General features: G+C 40.0%; 2 protein-coding genes across 2 annotated transcripts in view; both read left to right on the top strand.

The window, feature by feature from the left end:
- Positions 1–17,500, top strand: part of LOC138039696 (uncharacterized) — a 218,669-nt gene that overhangs the window by 129,870 nt on the left and 71,299 nt on the right. The gene's annotated exons all lie outside the window — the stretch shown is intronic.
- The window catches only part of LOC138041859 (uncharacterized), a 143,559-nt gene that overhangs the window by 59,223 nt on the left and 66,836 nt on the right, over positions 1–17,500 (top strand). Inside the window, exons 6-8 of the mRNA XM_068887538.1 lie at positions 7,137–7,529; positions 9,144–9,524; positions 11,164–11,517. Of these exons, the coding sequence (XP_068743639.1) occupies positions 7,137–7,529; positions 9,144–9,524; positions 11,164–11,517 (1,128 nt within the window). The remainder of the gene's footprint in view (positions 1–7,136; positions 7,530–9,143; positions 9,525–11,163; positions 11,518–17,500) is intronic.

A 17,500-nucleotide genomic window follows, 5' to 3' on the forward strand; every position in this document is an offset into this window, starting at 1 on the left:
CAAAACAAATCCCAGACTCGTCCCCAACGGACTTGATCAAACAGAAACATGAACTGCGCTTTTAAGTCTGTGTCACGCGAGATCTACGATCCCATGAAGGCATATATGAAATAAAATGACCGTCTACATGAAAAAAGATGCTTAACTAGTCAGCGTTTCTAGGGCGTTTATGTTTAAAATTGTTTGAAACATTTTTGAAACTTTGCTGTTTGGGTGGAGTTTGAAACGCAGTGGAAGGTATTTATTTGTGTTTGAAACGCAATCCTGTTTTTATCTGTCAACAACTCACATTATTCTGACTGCAGAAGAAATTCATATGAAAAGGTCGCTGCACCTTTTGGACACTTTTCTGTTGAGAGTCCAGGGAAAATGCCATCGTTAAAATCATCTGTGCTTTGTTTTTGCGCTTCCAGTTGCGTTGAAATGTTCAAAGTTATTTCTCACACCGGTGCATCAAGCGATATCGATCGAAAACCAACAATTATTACTCGGAATACCTGAAAGGTATCCGAGTTACAATCTCGGTTGTCTGTCTTTTAGTGCAACCTAATGGACAGTAGAATTACGGTGCGGTGATTTCTTTGGCTCAAAGCAATTCACGTGACAAAACTTTACTTTTTCCAACAACAACAAAAAAAACAGCCGTGGTGTCGAGTGTCGTCGGACAAGGGGATTTTTGCACGCGCGAGGCTTCAAACAGCTTCAATTCTTACGGAGTTCGATGAAAATCCGGATTTATAACATGCGCTGGGGCAACCAAAGCGATGGGAGCTGTGTTAAGGTTTCAGTGTCAAACTTTTAAGATCGTTCGCCGATTTTGAAACTCGAACACGACCCCAGGCAGGTATTTGGGGACGAGTCTGGGATTTCTTTTGCTCTGCCCAACTATTGGTACACTTGCATAGGTTTACGCTCACCGTATGGAGGCTCAGTGAACCGTTGACCAGCCGTGTCAAAATTGGTTGTTAGCGAGCCTCGAAGGAGTTTGAAAATTTGAATATTTTTCGCAGTTTCTCAGCAATGGATACTCGCTGGACCTTGAAACTTGGTCAAGGGGAAGTAAATTTATCCGTGTAGCCATTGCCGGAGTTTGAGCGTGACTGATGCCGGAGAAGTGTGAATTTTTTCGGCGAGATCTGAGGTAAGTTAGAAATGAGTTGCCAGCCTTTCCTTTATTTAGGAAAGAGTGACGACTCGGCAATTTGAGTAGTCGCTTACATCGCATTCAATAAGGCAAAAAACCACACAAAAAGCAAGAAATTCACCATGACAATAAAGTACGGCTTTTTTATTGAGAACTTTTGCGGGTAAATATCTTTTTCAGTCTGTTATCGAGACTCCCATACAAATCCTTATAATTGTTTACCTTCCGACTCTGGGCCGCCTGTGGTGTCGTTTCGACAAAAAATTGTCGATCGTGTTGCTTGCACGATGGAATGCGCGCTCAAACACTAAAAATGCACTTGGAAAAAGAAAAAGATCAGTCTTTTAACCTTCGCAGGGACAAATTTGATAGCCGTTTGCCATTTTCAATCTGAAACCTGCGGCTGCGCAGTTGACCGGAAGTCTGCGATTCGAGGACTGCAAAATTGGTACCAGCCAGAGCTCTCGATCAGTGGCGCAGGCCAAGAGGATCGGACGTATACAAAACATGGGCCCCAGGTCCATGGACCAACCTTGTGGTCCCGGTCCGTGGACTACCCTTGTGGACCACCCCTCATTTTGTGATGTTAAAAGCAGAAAAATCTGTAAGAGAGAGAAAAGTGATCCTCGGACTTATCTCAGGACAATTTCAGCAATAATTGTCTCTTATAGACACCTGAAAAATTAACTCATGACCTCTGCGATGTGAGTTCGGTTGAGGCCAGGTCAGTTTGTTGGGCTCGTTTGTTCCGGTGAAGGATTCGATGAATGAAATTAATGTACATGTATATTTGAAGTGCGGGTATTAGACGAATCCCTTTGGAGCCATCAGTTGGAAATAGATGGTATATAGGTGTCTATAAGAGACAATTGCATGCTTAATCAGTAGCCCATAACTATAAGGGAACAACAGCCCTATATTCCTGTTACGAATGAGAGCAGGAGTCCGAGCCCGAGCCCGAGCCCGAGCCCGAGCCCAGTGACAAATCTCAAAAAACTAACCTGATGCCATAAACAAGCGTTTTTATTTTTATTTTTTGCAGAAAAGGTAATCTATATAGATCGGTCAGTTAAATGCCGTGACATAAGTCATAGTCATGGGCTCCTGCTTAAAGTGTCCAGATAAGTGCGAGGATCTCTTCTCTCTTTCGTCTGAAGATTTCTCTGCTTGTGACAAAATGAGGGGTGGTCCATAGACCTGGGGTCGTTGTTTTGTAAACGTCCAAGGGGATCGCAGCTCTGGGAACGAGAGTGATGAAAAATTCACAAATATTTATTTATGCGCATTCCGTGCACATGACGTCATGTCCCCTGTCAATCATTAACATATCTTCGGAACAAATTCCACTGTGATGTTTGGACGGGGGTCTCTTTATCTATTCGCAAAGTAAATGTTTTATTGCGGTTGATACAACTTTTGTTCACTTCAGTGTCGCACAGGCCCCTCTGTAAACAGCAATCGACCAAGAGAACAACTGTTACAGGCCATGTCCTGATTTACGAGTACACACTAGCAACTTCATCTGAAGTTTCTTACGCCACAGGCGCCCCAAGCTTAGTGTGAGCATGTATGGCCGACAAAAATATGAGGATTTGTATGGGAATCCCGATAAAAAGCTTAAGAAGATACCTATGTGAAAAAAATCTCAATTAAGAAGCGTAACCTTATTGCCAAACGTGGGCAACCTCCTTCACGGTGTGTGGTTATTTTTCAGATCCGACGCGATGTGAGCCATTTCTCAATTTCGTGGTTGTCAACGGTATATTGCCACGAAATTGAGAAATGGCTCAAGTCGCGTTGGATCTGGAAAATAACCACCCACGAAGGAGGTTACCCACGTTGACAATAAGGTTAGGCTTGAGAATTTTTTCATATAATTATCTTCTTAAGCTTTTTATCGGGATTCCCATACAAATCCTTATATTTTTGTCGGCTATGCTCACAGTAGCCTGCATCGCAAGCGTTTCCAGCGCGCGAGGAGCTAACTGTTTTTTCGGCGGCGCTAGAATAGGGCGAGCGTAAAAAAGAAATGGAGGTGGGAGGGGAGGAGAGAAGAAAGAAACGCTCGCGGACAAACCCATCGATTTTGAAAACTCCCGTTCGCTCAGGAACGGGGTCTCTGATTGGCGCGGCTCGGATTTTTTGATTGACCTCTCATGTCAAAATAATGTATTGTTCGTAGCAAGCGAATGAATCAGAGAAAGTAATTCGCTTTCGGTGGACTGATGTACACTTTTCTCTCGCTGAAATCGTTCACTACGCAGGCTTAGGTAGGTAGGTAGGTATACTTTATTTAAATCCAAGAAACACGCTAGCCTCGACAACACTCAGCTGGTTTCCATGGAAGGCGTGTTTGTATAGACATAAAAAACTAGAACTAGTAATACAAGATTACTAATATATCGTAGGTCTAAAATTATAAAAATTCAACTATTGTAAACTAAGTACATGATTAATAATATGGTAAGTCTAAAACTTCGAAAATTCGACTATAATAAACTAAGTACATATTGTAAACCAAGTACAAGATCAACACATGTGGCATGACATGACCCAATTACGTTTTGGTACATTTATTGAATGAATATATTGATTCCGTAAAAAAAGGGTGTACACTGAATACTCCCTACCTCGTCATTTTTCTAATGGTTGGCTGCTAAAGGGGTGGTGAATTTTTAACTGGATTGTCCTCAGTAATCTCCTAATAGTTATAGCGATGATAGAAAGACATGGAAGGCCAAACAGGTAAGGGTGAAAAGAGGGTAATTAAGAAAAAAAGAAAATCTGGTTACGCGCATGTTTGAAAATAAAATAAGCGGTAAATGACGATTGGACACAAGTCGGCCCTTCAGTCTCCCTCTTCCACACACTCCCGTCCAGGCCAAATAGGGAACTTTATGATGGCGTCAGAATTCAGTTTGTTTTTCTTTTCTTATTACTGGGTTGCCAAACCCAATCGGAATCTGGGTTTCATTTCGTGGGTTTTTGTTCGTTTTCTTTTTTTTTTTTTTTTTTTTTTTTTCCGTGTCGGGAAAAGTCTTGCCTGTCAGTCTCCTGCTAAGTGATGTCTTTGTGCATGGAGTCTTTTGTGCGTATTTTGTTAGGTTTGAGGGGGCTGAGGTAATGCGTCGATTTCCCTGGTGCACACAGGAGATCATTTAATTATTACACCTGCAATGGGGTCGAAAGTCAATGTAACGCGCGTGGCGTTTAAGTGCATCTTTAAACAAAATATACCCTTATGGAGCTCAAGAATGGAACGTCAATTGGATAAACAAGACAAATATATTTGGAATCTTAAAAGCGGCGAGTAATGGACTTCGACAATAATCCATCGCCAGTCGAGCAGAAATCAAAGGGAGCTGTATTTCTAATATTTTAAAAAGTGTGCTGTTATGTGGAACACTGAAACCAAATGGAAAATCCTCTGGTAACTTATGAGTTTAACATAGACAGAGAATTGAACAACTTGGATCTGCACAGTATTCCGGTAACAATTGCGAGGCAATTTCGGGTTAAAACTACAAAGTAGCCCGAAATTGCCTCACATGCATGCTAGATTACATTGTAATGCAAATAAGAAAAACAAACCGTGGGCTATTGTGTAACACGTACCACAGGCAACCCAGTGTACGCTTTTATGGAGCGTCTTGTTTAAATTTTGTATTCCCACTGGGATAAAAATAACAACAGCTCTAAGTAGCATAAGATAAGAAAAACCTGAAGGATTCTGTGACTTAAACTCAAATGGCATCATCATGCAAATGTCCTATGAACAGGAAAAGCATCAACAAAATTATTTTTGTCAAGTACATTTGCTAGTATTGTCTTTTGACAGTGTCAGGTAAGAGGCCTTTTTTTCATGGGCTTGGGTGGTATATCGAGGCCAAGGTCTTCACACATGTGCTGCAGCATGGGTAGTTTCAGGAGGCTCAAAGTGCCATCCACCGCCATTCCACAAAAGTTGCACTGATCTTAGATCAAAGGATGGTCAAGCTGTATTGCCGCTACAGCTTCCGTTTTTTGCTTGGTTAAATTAACTCTCTTTCTAAGCTGCCTTAATATCAACCTCGTCGGGATCTCTCTGATGTACTGCGGCGCTCTGTCTAGAGGAGAAGGAGGCACCCTGGGAGGTGGTGAGGAATTCCGACGACTCGAATACACGTGCACCATCAGTACAACGGGCGCGTCGCATATCTCGTGAAACTACCTCTTCATCTAAATTCGTTTTTTTAGCATATGTATGCTGATTTGGTTTTTTTTTTTTTTTTTTTTTTGACAGATAACGAATTTCACGAGGTTAACTATTCCAAATTTTTACACCGTTTGTTGAAAAGGATTTAATTTGTTTGTCAAGTCTTGAGGATTTAACGAAATAGTCACCTCTTGAAGATGACCTTCAGAAATAAATAAATTGGCAATATTAGGAAGCGATAAGTGGTTAGAAATGTCACGCATCAGAACAGCAACTGATTTAAAGTACAGAAAATCGAGAGGAAGAAATCGAGAAGAAATAAAATAGGGAACGGCATGAGATATTTAGTCACCAAAGTACATCAGGCGGAGTGTACGTTTTTGGAAAATAAGAATTTTGTTTCAATGAGTCTTGGCGGCTCGGCCCCACGCGACTATGCCATAAAATAGATAAGGCTGGATACGTGAGATGTATATGTGATGTAAAGTAGCTAGGGGTACTAAATGTCTTAATGTAGCAATTATGCCAATTGTTTGACTTATTTTTGAAACTAAGTGGACACAAATTCAAAACTCAAAAATTCTAAAATTATAAATCCTCAGTAAAATTCCGATAAATTAATGTGTTATTACCACTAGACAGCCCGTTCAGGGCTAGTTTTTTGCAAGCAAAAACCATGCTATGACTACTAATCGCGACATGATGGACCCCGGAACACGCATTGTACTCCCCACGCGCATAACTCCGAGATCCAGTCGACTCAGGGAACGACACCACAGAAAAAAACGCATGGCGTGTGCATAATTTCATCTATTATTTATCACGAGGTAGCTTTAATTTAAGGAGCCCTCGCTAATTCTACGTCAGTTCTTCCATGAGCTGGCTCACAGGAGTCTTCGAGTTTTAAACGATTCAAGTGTCTAAAGGATATGCAACATCTATAATCCTGCAGGAAAGCCTTGTCAAGAATTAAAATGTCCGGTCCGGGTTGCTCCATGATGTTATCTGTTTAAATCTTCATATCCCTAATTTTTCGTTTTCAGAAACCTTTTCTGGCCCGTGCTCTTACTTCTCATCTGCATGTTCTAGGTCATGGGCGTTGCACAGTTGCCAGTGGATAACCTGGGCAATTTTGTCATGCCGACATTTCTTGTAGTGTGTCTCAGCCAGATTCTTACATCCGGCACCAAATGGGCTACAGTTTCGGCTCCACACAGCTTTCACAACAGGGAGATGTTCCATTTGTCACTGTGGTTTTTAGTTGATCTTGCTCTGATGGCTTGTTCTAAAACTTGCTGTCGTTACATCTCCTTTTTTCAGGCAACTCCAAGTTTGCTCACCCCTAAATTTAGTGTTCCTGAATGATTCACTGCAGATTTTTATTTTCCAAGTTCTCCTTTTTGTTTGTCAGTATGTCCTCCTTTGTTCTGCTGATATCAAATGTCCGTTCTCTTTTCACAAATTCTGGCTATACCTTCTGTCGTGAAATGAATAGTCTTGTTTTCTTTCAGTTTTTATTGGCATCTGAATTTGGAACTGAGACATTAAGAAAGGGTGATTGTTGTTATCAAACTAAAAAAATACAAAGTTTGTATTTCATTATCATTCTGTCAATCAACGGGCTTTTTTTACGTTGACAATTCCGTGCCCACTGACTACACTGTCCCGATTTGTGTTGCGAAGTGCGAAGATCACTTTTATTAAAGCTTCTTATTTAAGTTACCAATTGTTAGATGTATCTGAGGTTCTTAGTTTCTTTTATTAAAAGGTAATAATTTATTTACTTTGATTTTTTAGAGCGTTCGAATCAACGTTTTTTGAATGGAACGAATGGGATCATCTCATTTTATGCACATTACCAGGAATGTATGTATCCCTATTACAGCTGGCAGATCGCAGCAAAGAAAGGAGAAAAAGTCAAGTTAGTGATTCAATCCATGGACATATCATGGTGGGACGGGTCATGTACTCTTGTTTACATGGAAATTCAAAATGGAACCTACGCAGATGGCACACCGATGAGTACAAGAATGTGTGGTTCTCTCTTATCTGGTATTGTAACATTTTACTCGCACGAAGGTCAGAGCCTAGGAGTGGTGCTTAAATTTAAGCTTGCAAACAGGCCTTGGAGCTGGGTGTACTTTACAGCTACTTACACAGTTATTAGTTACAACGACACTGTGTCCAATGGTAAGCACACTCAAGGAAGGCTGCAGAGTCAATCGCGATTAGCAATTGAAAATACTTTCTTGTAGGTTTTTGTGCACAAATCGAGGATAGTATTCAAATGATGTATGATATAGTCTTCCCCTAGAAATTAGCTGAGGGGTAACCAGTGATAAAAAACACACACCAAGGGAAGTCAAGTGTGACGAAGATACTCCAATGGGTTGGATTTTCTTTCCCAGTTAAGTTCAACGGTTGAGAAATAGGTCAAACGTTTGTTGGGATTTGTCATCGAGAATTTTAAGCAACGACGGCGGTTGCGTCAATCATAACAAAGTATTGCTGCGTTGAAACTGCTGGTACGAATCCCGATGCAAGACAATCTGCCCGTATTCTCCAAAGTGAATAGGAGAGAGTAATCGCGATAGAGTAATTACGATAGCGCTAACTTTAATTTTGAAGTTGGGTCTTCGTAGACGTTACACTGGCCGTTGCTTAAAGAACCTACTCACAACTAGATGTAAGTGTGAGAGACATCGTGATTACTGTCGCTGACAGTTGAGTTTAATTTACCTTGACTTGGATCTCATAAAGCACTCGCCAAGTGCCTTTGTTGTCCGATTTCAGAGCGTGTTATAATTTCTTTCTTTTTCTTTTTTTTTTTGATTATGTAAGCGTTAAGCCCTTGCTAATTGTAAAATTTATTGTCGAACTTCTTAGGGCCTGCCCAAATGGGAAATGTTTAGCGACCAAACAACGTGAAACATTGTTTGGTGACCAAGAATTTTACTGTTTGGCCACCTTGTTTGATGCTGTTTGATAGTGTTTGGTCTAGCCTGCGAATACATCCGCCTCTCATCGCTAACCGCTTGGGCACATTTCTTTTGTTCTCGTGTTTGATGGGCCAAGGTTTGTTCGTTTGGACAGCTGTATCCAACATGTTGGCTCGCGCATGCATACCACGCTTGCTCCGCCGCTTGTATTGTTCACGTAGTTGTGACCCATAGTTCTTTGCTTGTGGAATTTGATCAGAGTTAGATCAAACATGTTTTAACCGTTTGGTCACTCAGTTCGACATCAGCATGTACATACCTCCGGCTTTTATCGACATAGGCAGCCTTTTTAACAACCATGGTTGAATTTATTTTGCAATAGAAAACAGGTACATTTTTGGTCAAAAGACTTTTTAGTGATCGAATGCTATGATATCATTCGCTACTTCGTGAACCTCGTGCTGCTTATTATGGAGTAAAAATATTCTTTCACTTTAATAGACAAAATTTCTACGATTAACTCTTTAAAAAGCTTATTCCAACGCTGTCCCTGTCACGATCAAAATTTCACGTTTAATACGTATTTGAAAACCATGGTGGTACTTGCTCGACTGTTCGAAGGTCTGGGGGTAACCGTGTGATGGACTAGCATCCCATCCAGGGGGGATTAGAAATACTCCTAGTCGCTTCATGATACGGAAACCGGAGATAAGCGCCGGCCTGATGGGCCTTCTGGCTCGTAAACAGAGACTTTACCTTCACCAGTTTCGAGAAACTTAATTCCTATGCGACATGAGATTATGTCTTTCTTCATCCTATGTAGCACAATAATCCTCAAAATGTTATCTGTTTTAAAAATTGGTAGAATGTTCCAACTACGGATTTCTAAACGAGTCCAACCGAGCAATGACCTATGTTAACAGGAGCAATGGTAACTTGTGCGATTCAACTTTGTCTGGTTGGTATCGATTTAGCGGAGAGGCTGGGACTCAAATGGCAGATTCTTGTCCAAAGATACATCACTGCAGTACAGACTCACCAGGCTGGCTCAGTGGCACGCATCCTACAGTGGCTGAGGGTATTGTTCAACGAAAAGTCTGTTTTTTGCAGCATTTGAGTGGGACTGACTGTTGCTACTTTTCAAAGGACATCAGTGTTCGCAACTGTGGAGCGTTTTATGTTTACCGCCTTGATCCACCCAGGTGTTACTTACGTTACTGCGGCAACGGACTGCCACAAGCACCAGGTCAGAACGCATTCATCAGATTTTCTAACAGACTAATGTACAATAAAAACGATTTTTGAATTTGACAATAGCAGATCTTCTGTTTGTCCATTTTTCAAGCTTGATTGAACTATTTACCAAGAGGTCTTAGACTCAGCTCTAAAATCAACAATTGAATCACAACTTGCACTTCTCTTAACATTGATTTTTACCCACCGCCTACCTGTTGGCTCAATGGAGCTCACCTGATAAACCCTCGGGATCTTAAAATAACTGAGGAAAAAGTGGTGACTCTGATTACGTCCACAAATGGTTGGACTTTTGAATCTTTCCTTGGACAAATTGCAGAACTCCTTGTTTCTGTTGGTACTGCACGTATAGTCCAGTACTGATGGGTGCACGGTGTTAGTGTTCCCTAGAAAATACTAGGGACTTTAAGCAAATCGCTACGGCTGGCGCTAACACGGCTGCCGGAAGTAAATTTCTCCCAAAATGAGACACTGCGCATGTACGTCCGTTGCATCCAGCCATAGTGTGAAATCTAACTACGTGAGTCGCGATGTTTTGTCTTAGTGGCTACTACATCGGGTTTATTTCCCTTCTCTGGCCTTTTTCAACGGACATCTCGGCATTTTAAGAATTCTATTGGATACTAGATCCTTTAAAGTCAATTTAAGTCAAGGATTGTGTCAAGGTTGCCTCTCATAAGCTTGTAAATCCGTATTATGAACTTACGATAAGTTTTGGCAAAGGTGTTGGAATGGCGAAGTGAGTCAATGAAATATTCGTGTTCAGCACGAGGTTGTTTTTTTTCGGTTAAGTTTGCTTTGAGGCTTTAGTGAAGATGTTTTATATCTGGATACTATACGATGATATTTTGCTTCTTTGAGTATAGATATATGTGTCTTTTTCACTCGATATTCTTTGAGATATTTGTCTCTGAAAAGGTATATTTCATCCATCAAATTGTTGTTGTTATTGTACAAGGTGTATAGCATTTGCTTTTGCTCAGAAATAATCTGTTCGTCCTAGCAAGGCGAGCAACGGCCATCGTCCTTTCAGCGAAGCCATGTAAGAAACTAAATAAAAGAGATTCCTCAGCCCGTGTTTCCTTGTATTTTGCTTTGCTAAACTTAAAATTTAGCAGACCACCGAGATGTACTCTCCCCAGACCTTTTCAGTCACGGCAGCCGTAGTAGCACCATCCGTAGTGATTTGCTTAAACTCCCTAATAGGCTCGCAGGATGGACATAAATCCAGAATAAAACAGCCTTATTGGAATTGTTTCGTCGGATTCCTACAAACAAGCTTCAAATTCGGACAACAGGAATGCTTTTCTGAGAAGAGAATAGGAGTGACTTGCTTTCAAAATGGATTGAATTATCGTCCTATTGAAAAATAAAGTCGTCGGTAAATCCTTGACTTTGCAAAAACAGTGGTGAACCTGAGGAGGTGAACAAATGCTACGTTTCTATGAACTCTCACATTCCTTGTCACATTTTACCGATCATACAAAAGACCGTTAGTTTGTCCCCTTTTTGTATCTTTATCCCTTTTTCGTTAACGAAGCCGAAGATGTTAAAAAACCAAAGGGACACTGTCATTCCAAAATAACATAATCAATGAGTTTTAATAATTCCTTTTTTAACATTTCCCTCAGAATGTTCAAACTACAGATTTCTCAATGATTCTTGCACGCACAATTTCAAGCCTGGCTGGCACCGGTTTGACGGAGAGGCTGGAAACCAGATGGCCGATACTTGCGTTAAGATGTGTCATTGTGGTGCTTGGCATCCAGGCTGGCTTACTGGAGGACACCCTACTGTGGAGGATGGTACTGTCGTGCGTAAAGTGTGTTTCGTGGGAAGTCTGGGATGCTGTAAGGCTTCGGTGTACATCAGTGTTCGCAACTGCAGTGGATTTTACGTTTATAATCTGACGTCCATGCCATCCAGTTATTATTGCGACTATGGATACTGTGCCAGCAACGGATTTGAAGAGGCAACAACCTCAGGTAAACGCTGTGCGCCCCTACTCATTTTCCACCTAATAAATTTCCGCGAATTTTTTTTCCAAAATATTAACATAAAATATCATTTCTCGTTAAGCGTTGCATCTTTTATGTTTAAATGTATGCTCAGAAAAATAAAATTGACGATCTTTCAGCAGAATCTTTTTTATAATTTGACATTTCTCTTCAAAATGTGCATAACAAAGACAACATAAACATCACGTAAGCCACGTAAGAAAAGTCGCATAATCCCTCTTTGTTGTATTCTCGAGCAAAACACAGGAATTTTTACTAGAAGCAAATATCTTTTACCTATTCTTTAGGAATCACCCTTTTAAATTTCAGAGAAATCGACCCATCCACGAATATTTTATGATTTTTTTTAGCGACGCAACGAAAGGTCAAAGGAATTTAGGCAGACTCGGGCAAGTTGAGGAATTGAGTTATGCGACGCGAGATGAGATAAACAAACAAAATTGCTCAGAATTGAAAAGTATCCTCTAAGAAGAGAAGAACATCATTCTGAAAGCTTATTCTGTGCACAAAATAGGTTCTGGAGGTAATTTTGAGATTGGAAAACGAGTTAACGGCCGAAGGTATGGACAAGCCACGTGGAATACTGAATTATGTTTACGCAATAGAAGGATGCTAACCTCTTTTTCACAAGCAAATCCCTTACAATTGCCCTAAATACCATCCAGATGGCTTCTCTAGCCTCTAAAGAACCTCTGTATGTATTTTCCCCGTGATTTCAACCAAAATTCCTCTTTTCTTCAACTTCGTAGACGCCATCTTTGGTCACGCTACAGAGTAATTACAGAGAATGGCATCATTTCAATCGATTTCGATAAAAATCTGGCCGGTGTTTGGCTCTTTTAAAAAACATCCGGCCTACCAAATTTGGACGGAAACGGAAGTAACACGCATTCGGCTGAAGTCATATGTCCGGTAATTAATAACTCATTTTTTGCCCAGACACATGACAGCCGAATTAATTATATAAAAAAAAATTCTTCCATTATCATGGATGGGCATTTCCATGTGACTTCCATTGAAATTATTTAACTCCCTGAAGAAGTCAGGCCGTGCCTGACGAAATATTGGTTAAACAAATAAATAATTATTTTGTTTTTAGTCTACAATTTATTTACAACAAAAAAGCAAGGTGACTCAAACACCAAATCGGTGCGGCCAACATATCACGCAAGCGCACAACCCCGGGGAGGGGAGGGGGGCTATCTGTGCACGTCATTTCGCCGTTAAATGCCTCAAATACATGCACATTTTTAAGATGAGAGAGGGAGGACTGAAAGTCTGGTTTTAAAAGGAGATCGCTTAACAGGAGATGACGACAGGGATCAAGTTGAACTGAATTAAATGTTGTTAAATACATCCGAGTGATAATACTTTTGCATGTGAAATGTTCTAAGCTCTGTTGATGTAGAGACAATAACATGATAATGCGTAAGCAAACAACCTTGAAATTAGCATTTATTACTAAAAATAAATGATCACATACACTGGTAATAAATTATTTTCATATGTGTTGCAGCTAAAAGCCTGCCTATTAGTCCTAAGGGTACCAATTTTGTCTGATACCTACGAACTATATAGGTGTAATAATTATAATAACAACAACTTAAATATTAAAGTGTCAATGGATTTAGTGCTAGAGCACAAATTGGGGAAACTAATGAAATTAACTCAAATCAAATCAAATCAAATCAAAAATATATATATATATTTTTTTTGCCAAGGAAGGGAGGGGGGAGGGGGGGAAACCGGAGTACCCAGAGAAAAACCTAACGGAGCGGAGAAGTGAACCAACAAACTCAACCCACATATGACGCAAAGTTTGGGAACTGAATCCAGACCACATTGGTGGGAGGTGAATGCTCTCACCACTTCGCCACCCCTGCTCCCTGACTGACTGGATCAAGTTTGTATATTTGCACCCAGTAGTTAATTTACTCTGTAACTGTTGTACTTCAAAGCTAGATTTAAGTTAAAATGATTCCAACCTAAATAATTATTGCTTGATTTCCATTAATTTCCTTTGTATTTTAAACCTATTGCTATTGATGATAAAATATCATTAATTTTAATGTGAATTTTAACATTGATTGGGCACAAATAAAATATTATTCATGGTCTTCATCTTCAGTTTGTTGGTTTGCGCAAAATTATTGAAAGTAATAAGATAAATGACTAACTTTGGTGTTCTAATTTTAGTTATCATATTATTATTGCCAATAACAGCAACACTGTATTTTGCATGTGAACATCATTGAGGAGCACTTCTGGAAGGCTGTTTTCTATTAAGCAATGGCCATTGGAGCAGATTCAACCAAACCTTTGCCTGCTGGGTACATCTGGCAAAACAGTCCAAAATGCACGTGGGGCTTCCTTTTTCTGGTGCAAACAGGAACAGTCTGAATTATGTTGATTTCTCTTCAGCTGACTAAACATAACACTGTATGCAATCAATGTAACCTAGAGACAATTTAGCATGTACACTGACAGGGTCCCTCATGCATGAGCTTAAGTATTGAGGCCTGTCGAAGAATAGGTTATAGGTTCTTCTGACCCTATCATTTATCAGTTTAATAAATTATATACTAGCCCAAAACAGTGATGTGAAAGTTAACTAATGGTAAATAGTCAGCCAGAATTCAAAATAAATATCATTTTCAAGGTGTGAATTAGCAACTTGACACTTTAGCTCAGTGATCAAGAACGGGGACAAGTAATCCAGAGGTTTACATTGGGTCGGAGTTCAAGGCAAGCTGTTAGTGACATATGATTGTAATACCACAAAATACCGAGCGGGATCTGGAAAAAAGGATTGGACGAAAGGATACAAAAAGGAAAGCTGGGACAAAAAGGAGCAACGGTGTGGGCAAAGAAGAGAGGGAGAAAGGGAGAGGAAGTGAGAGGGAGAGAAAAACGAGATCCATTTTTATTCATCCCGTAAGTACAAATTAGCCATGTATATATTCGATTCCCTTGAGTGTTCGTATTGTTGTACAATACAATAGCGCGAATGCATAATTAATTAGTATATTGCATGCATAATGAAGCAGGGACTTGTACGGAAATCATTCCAGGACGGGCTCTGCTTCACAGACTCCTTCTTTTAGATCGGATAACCGACTCCTGCTGAGCTTTGAACTACCGTCTTCACAAACTCCTGAAATGTCGTGGCAGTAACGTAACAAGTTCTACATGTTCGTGATAGCAATAAACCATCGTCGACAGAAGTTTTCATACCAGAAAACTCTTCTCAATCCCGTACGATTCCTTCCCTAATTGCCATTTCAACAAATAAATCCAAAGGATGGTTGTTACTAATAATATTTCCATTGCAAGTACGGCAAACAGAAAACAGAATCCCCTCGGCCATTCTCTTCCGATTTCTTACGGTTAGCATTTTTATTGTGTTCCCATCTGACCAACCAGCGACGAGAACGGATTGGAACCAGCCAGAGCTCTCGATCGACAGTTCCTAAAAACTTCCTCTGGTCTTCCTAAAAACTGTGTATCAATATTTATTTACTTTTGCATCAATATTTGCTTCCCATAAAGCAGGCTAACAAAATCTGCTGTACCTTGCTTAGTTCGCATTTTTACAAAGTGGTATATTACAAAGTGGTACATTTTTTAGGTCACCCAGCGCGACAGGGAAAACTTCAGTGAAATTTTGTCGTCGAAAGCTGTCAGAGGCTCAGAGGGCACGCTCAAACTTGTGGTAAAATGATCAAAATGTCAGTCTCGAAGCCAACGTTTCTCGATTCCTTTTTATTTTCTTCAATCTTTCTGGGATTTAGTATTATACAAGTAACCACATGTCTTCTCAAGGAGCTATTTACCAAAGACATCTACCATTGCACTATAATAATATACGGTACCAAAACAATATCGTGTACTATTAGAGCTTCATATTACGCAAAGATAACTTGAATCTCCTGGAAGATATAACGCAGCTCAGTTGACAATAGACCCTTCTACGGTCTTTAGCGTCATCTTGTTTTGGGGAGGGGGGGGGGGGGGAGACAGCAAAATTTATAGTAAATGTATGGGATTTTGGCCGACATTGAACCGCTGTAGCGCCGCTAAAGCATTATTTTCATGAAATGTAAAAAAACAGATTCAGGCTACAACGACCATAATCAAATTTTTAAGATTCCATACAAACCCTTGTAAAATTATCACGGCAAATTGACGCAAAGTTAGAAGCAACATGAGAAGATCTATTATTCGAATTTAACGATGTCATACCTTGCTTAATGGCCTTATTTTTTGTTGAATGAATGATATCAATAAAACTATTTAAAGTAGTGGCAAAAGTTGGAAATCTGTCACTTTTTAGCGGCGCTACAGCGGTTCAAAGTCGGCCAAAATCCATAAATTTTGCTGTGTTTGCCCCCCAAACAAGATGGTGGTAAAAAACCCCGGAAGGGTCTATTTTATACAGCGCTGTGTTACTTCACTACCACATGTACGCAATGCGTGCCTATATTTTTATTAACACATTCCTCTCTGCAGGGGAAACTGCATATCTTTGTTTTAATGTTTACTGATTTTGGGGCTCGTGGCCGCTCTCTTTCTAAACGTGATGAAATCGAAAACAAGTACCTGGCCAGCAGTCAACTTTAAAAAAGCAGCTGACCTTGATGAGCTGTAAACTTGAGCCCGCGGTAGGGTGATGCTAAACTGGTCAGCGAATACCTTGTTTTGACAGGTGTCAATTGACCATAACATGGAAGAAGTACGCTGTAAACTAGCCTCGATGAGGTCTAAATTTGAGCCCTAGATATTGGGCGCGATTCATTTGGGAAAAAAATCCGGTTTGAATTTTCGAAATTCCCTGGAGCTGAATGGAACAGTTTTTTCCACTTCGGTGAACCGCGGAGGCTCTTCCACGAATGTCAAATGGAACAGGAAATTTATGAAATTTCCGATATTTCGAAAAATGGAAAATCTCGAGAGGTTGACCAAAATTTTCGAAATGAACTTTCCGGAAAAGACTATTCTGTTAGATTCTAGACCAAAAATTTTGGATCTTTTTCCCAAAAAGATCGCGCCCATGGGCACGTGATCCTGGTCACATTGGCATACATAGAGGGCGTGGGAAGTACAGACGACGACGTCATAGCTAAAATCAAAATTTCTCGCATCGATGGATTACCATGGGTGCGTTCCTTTTGTATGGTGTTGTAATGATCCATACTCTTTGTAGACACGAGAAATCGATTTTTTCTTTTCTTTCATATTTTTTTTTACAAGTTTGCTATATTTGCACTGATTTTTATCGGCTCTATGTAATTTGCTGTCATTTGTCATCGCTTAATTGCTGTATCGTGTATTTCGTCGCGTTTGTGAGATATTTCTAAATTTGCCTAAATTCCGCATGCAGTAATTAGTCAGTATTTGCTTCGTTATCGCGTCTATTCAATGTACTTAAGTTCTGTTGCCTAATCATATGTAATTGCCTTTGTTCATTTCGTCGATTCATTAGGTATTCGTCTTTCGTATAAAAGTATTGTATTTCCTTTTGTAAGTCAGTTGTTGTACCCGGAGTTGCCGTACAGATCTTGTAAGTAGTTAATTTTTCAGTCGTGGTTTTTGGCGTTCTGAAGTTTAGTTTTTTGGTATTTTGCTTGTAACTTTGTATTTCTATATTTCCTTTTTTATAGTGAATCGTTAAGTTAAAGTCGAATATCAAACTGTACAGGAGTTTAATTACATTCATTCAAAGATCTCGTGAATGAAATGTCGTCCGGGTTTGGCATGAGTCGAAGAAGACGCCGTGGATATTCAGATGAAGCCCTTGACAACGTGAGATTAAAGAATTCAAGAGCAGGATATTTGTCCAGAGTTACGACCCTGCGTAGATCGATTGAACCGCTTTTCAATGATATACGAAATGTGAACGAAGTGGCAGAGAAATTACTCGAAATAGACAACGCCTTTCATTGTTTTGAAA

This window comes from Montipora capricornis, chromosome 3 (assembly GCF_036669925.1).
Source record: "Montipora capricornis isolate CH-2021 chromosome 3, ASM3666992v2, whole genome shotgun sequence".
NCBI classification, from domain to species: Eukaryota; Metazoa; Cnidaria; class Anthozoa; order Scleractinia; family Acroporidae; genus Montipora; species Montipora capricornis.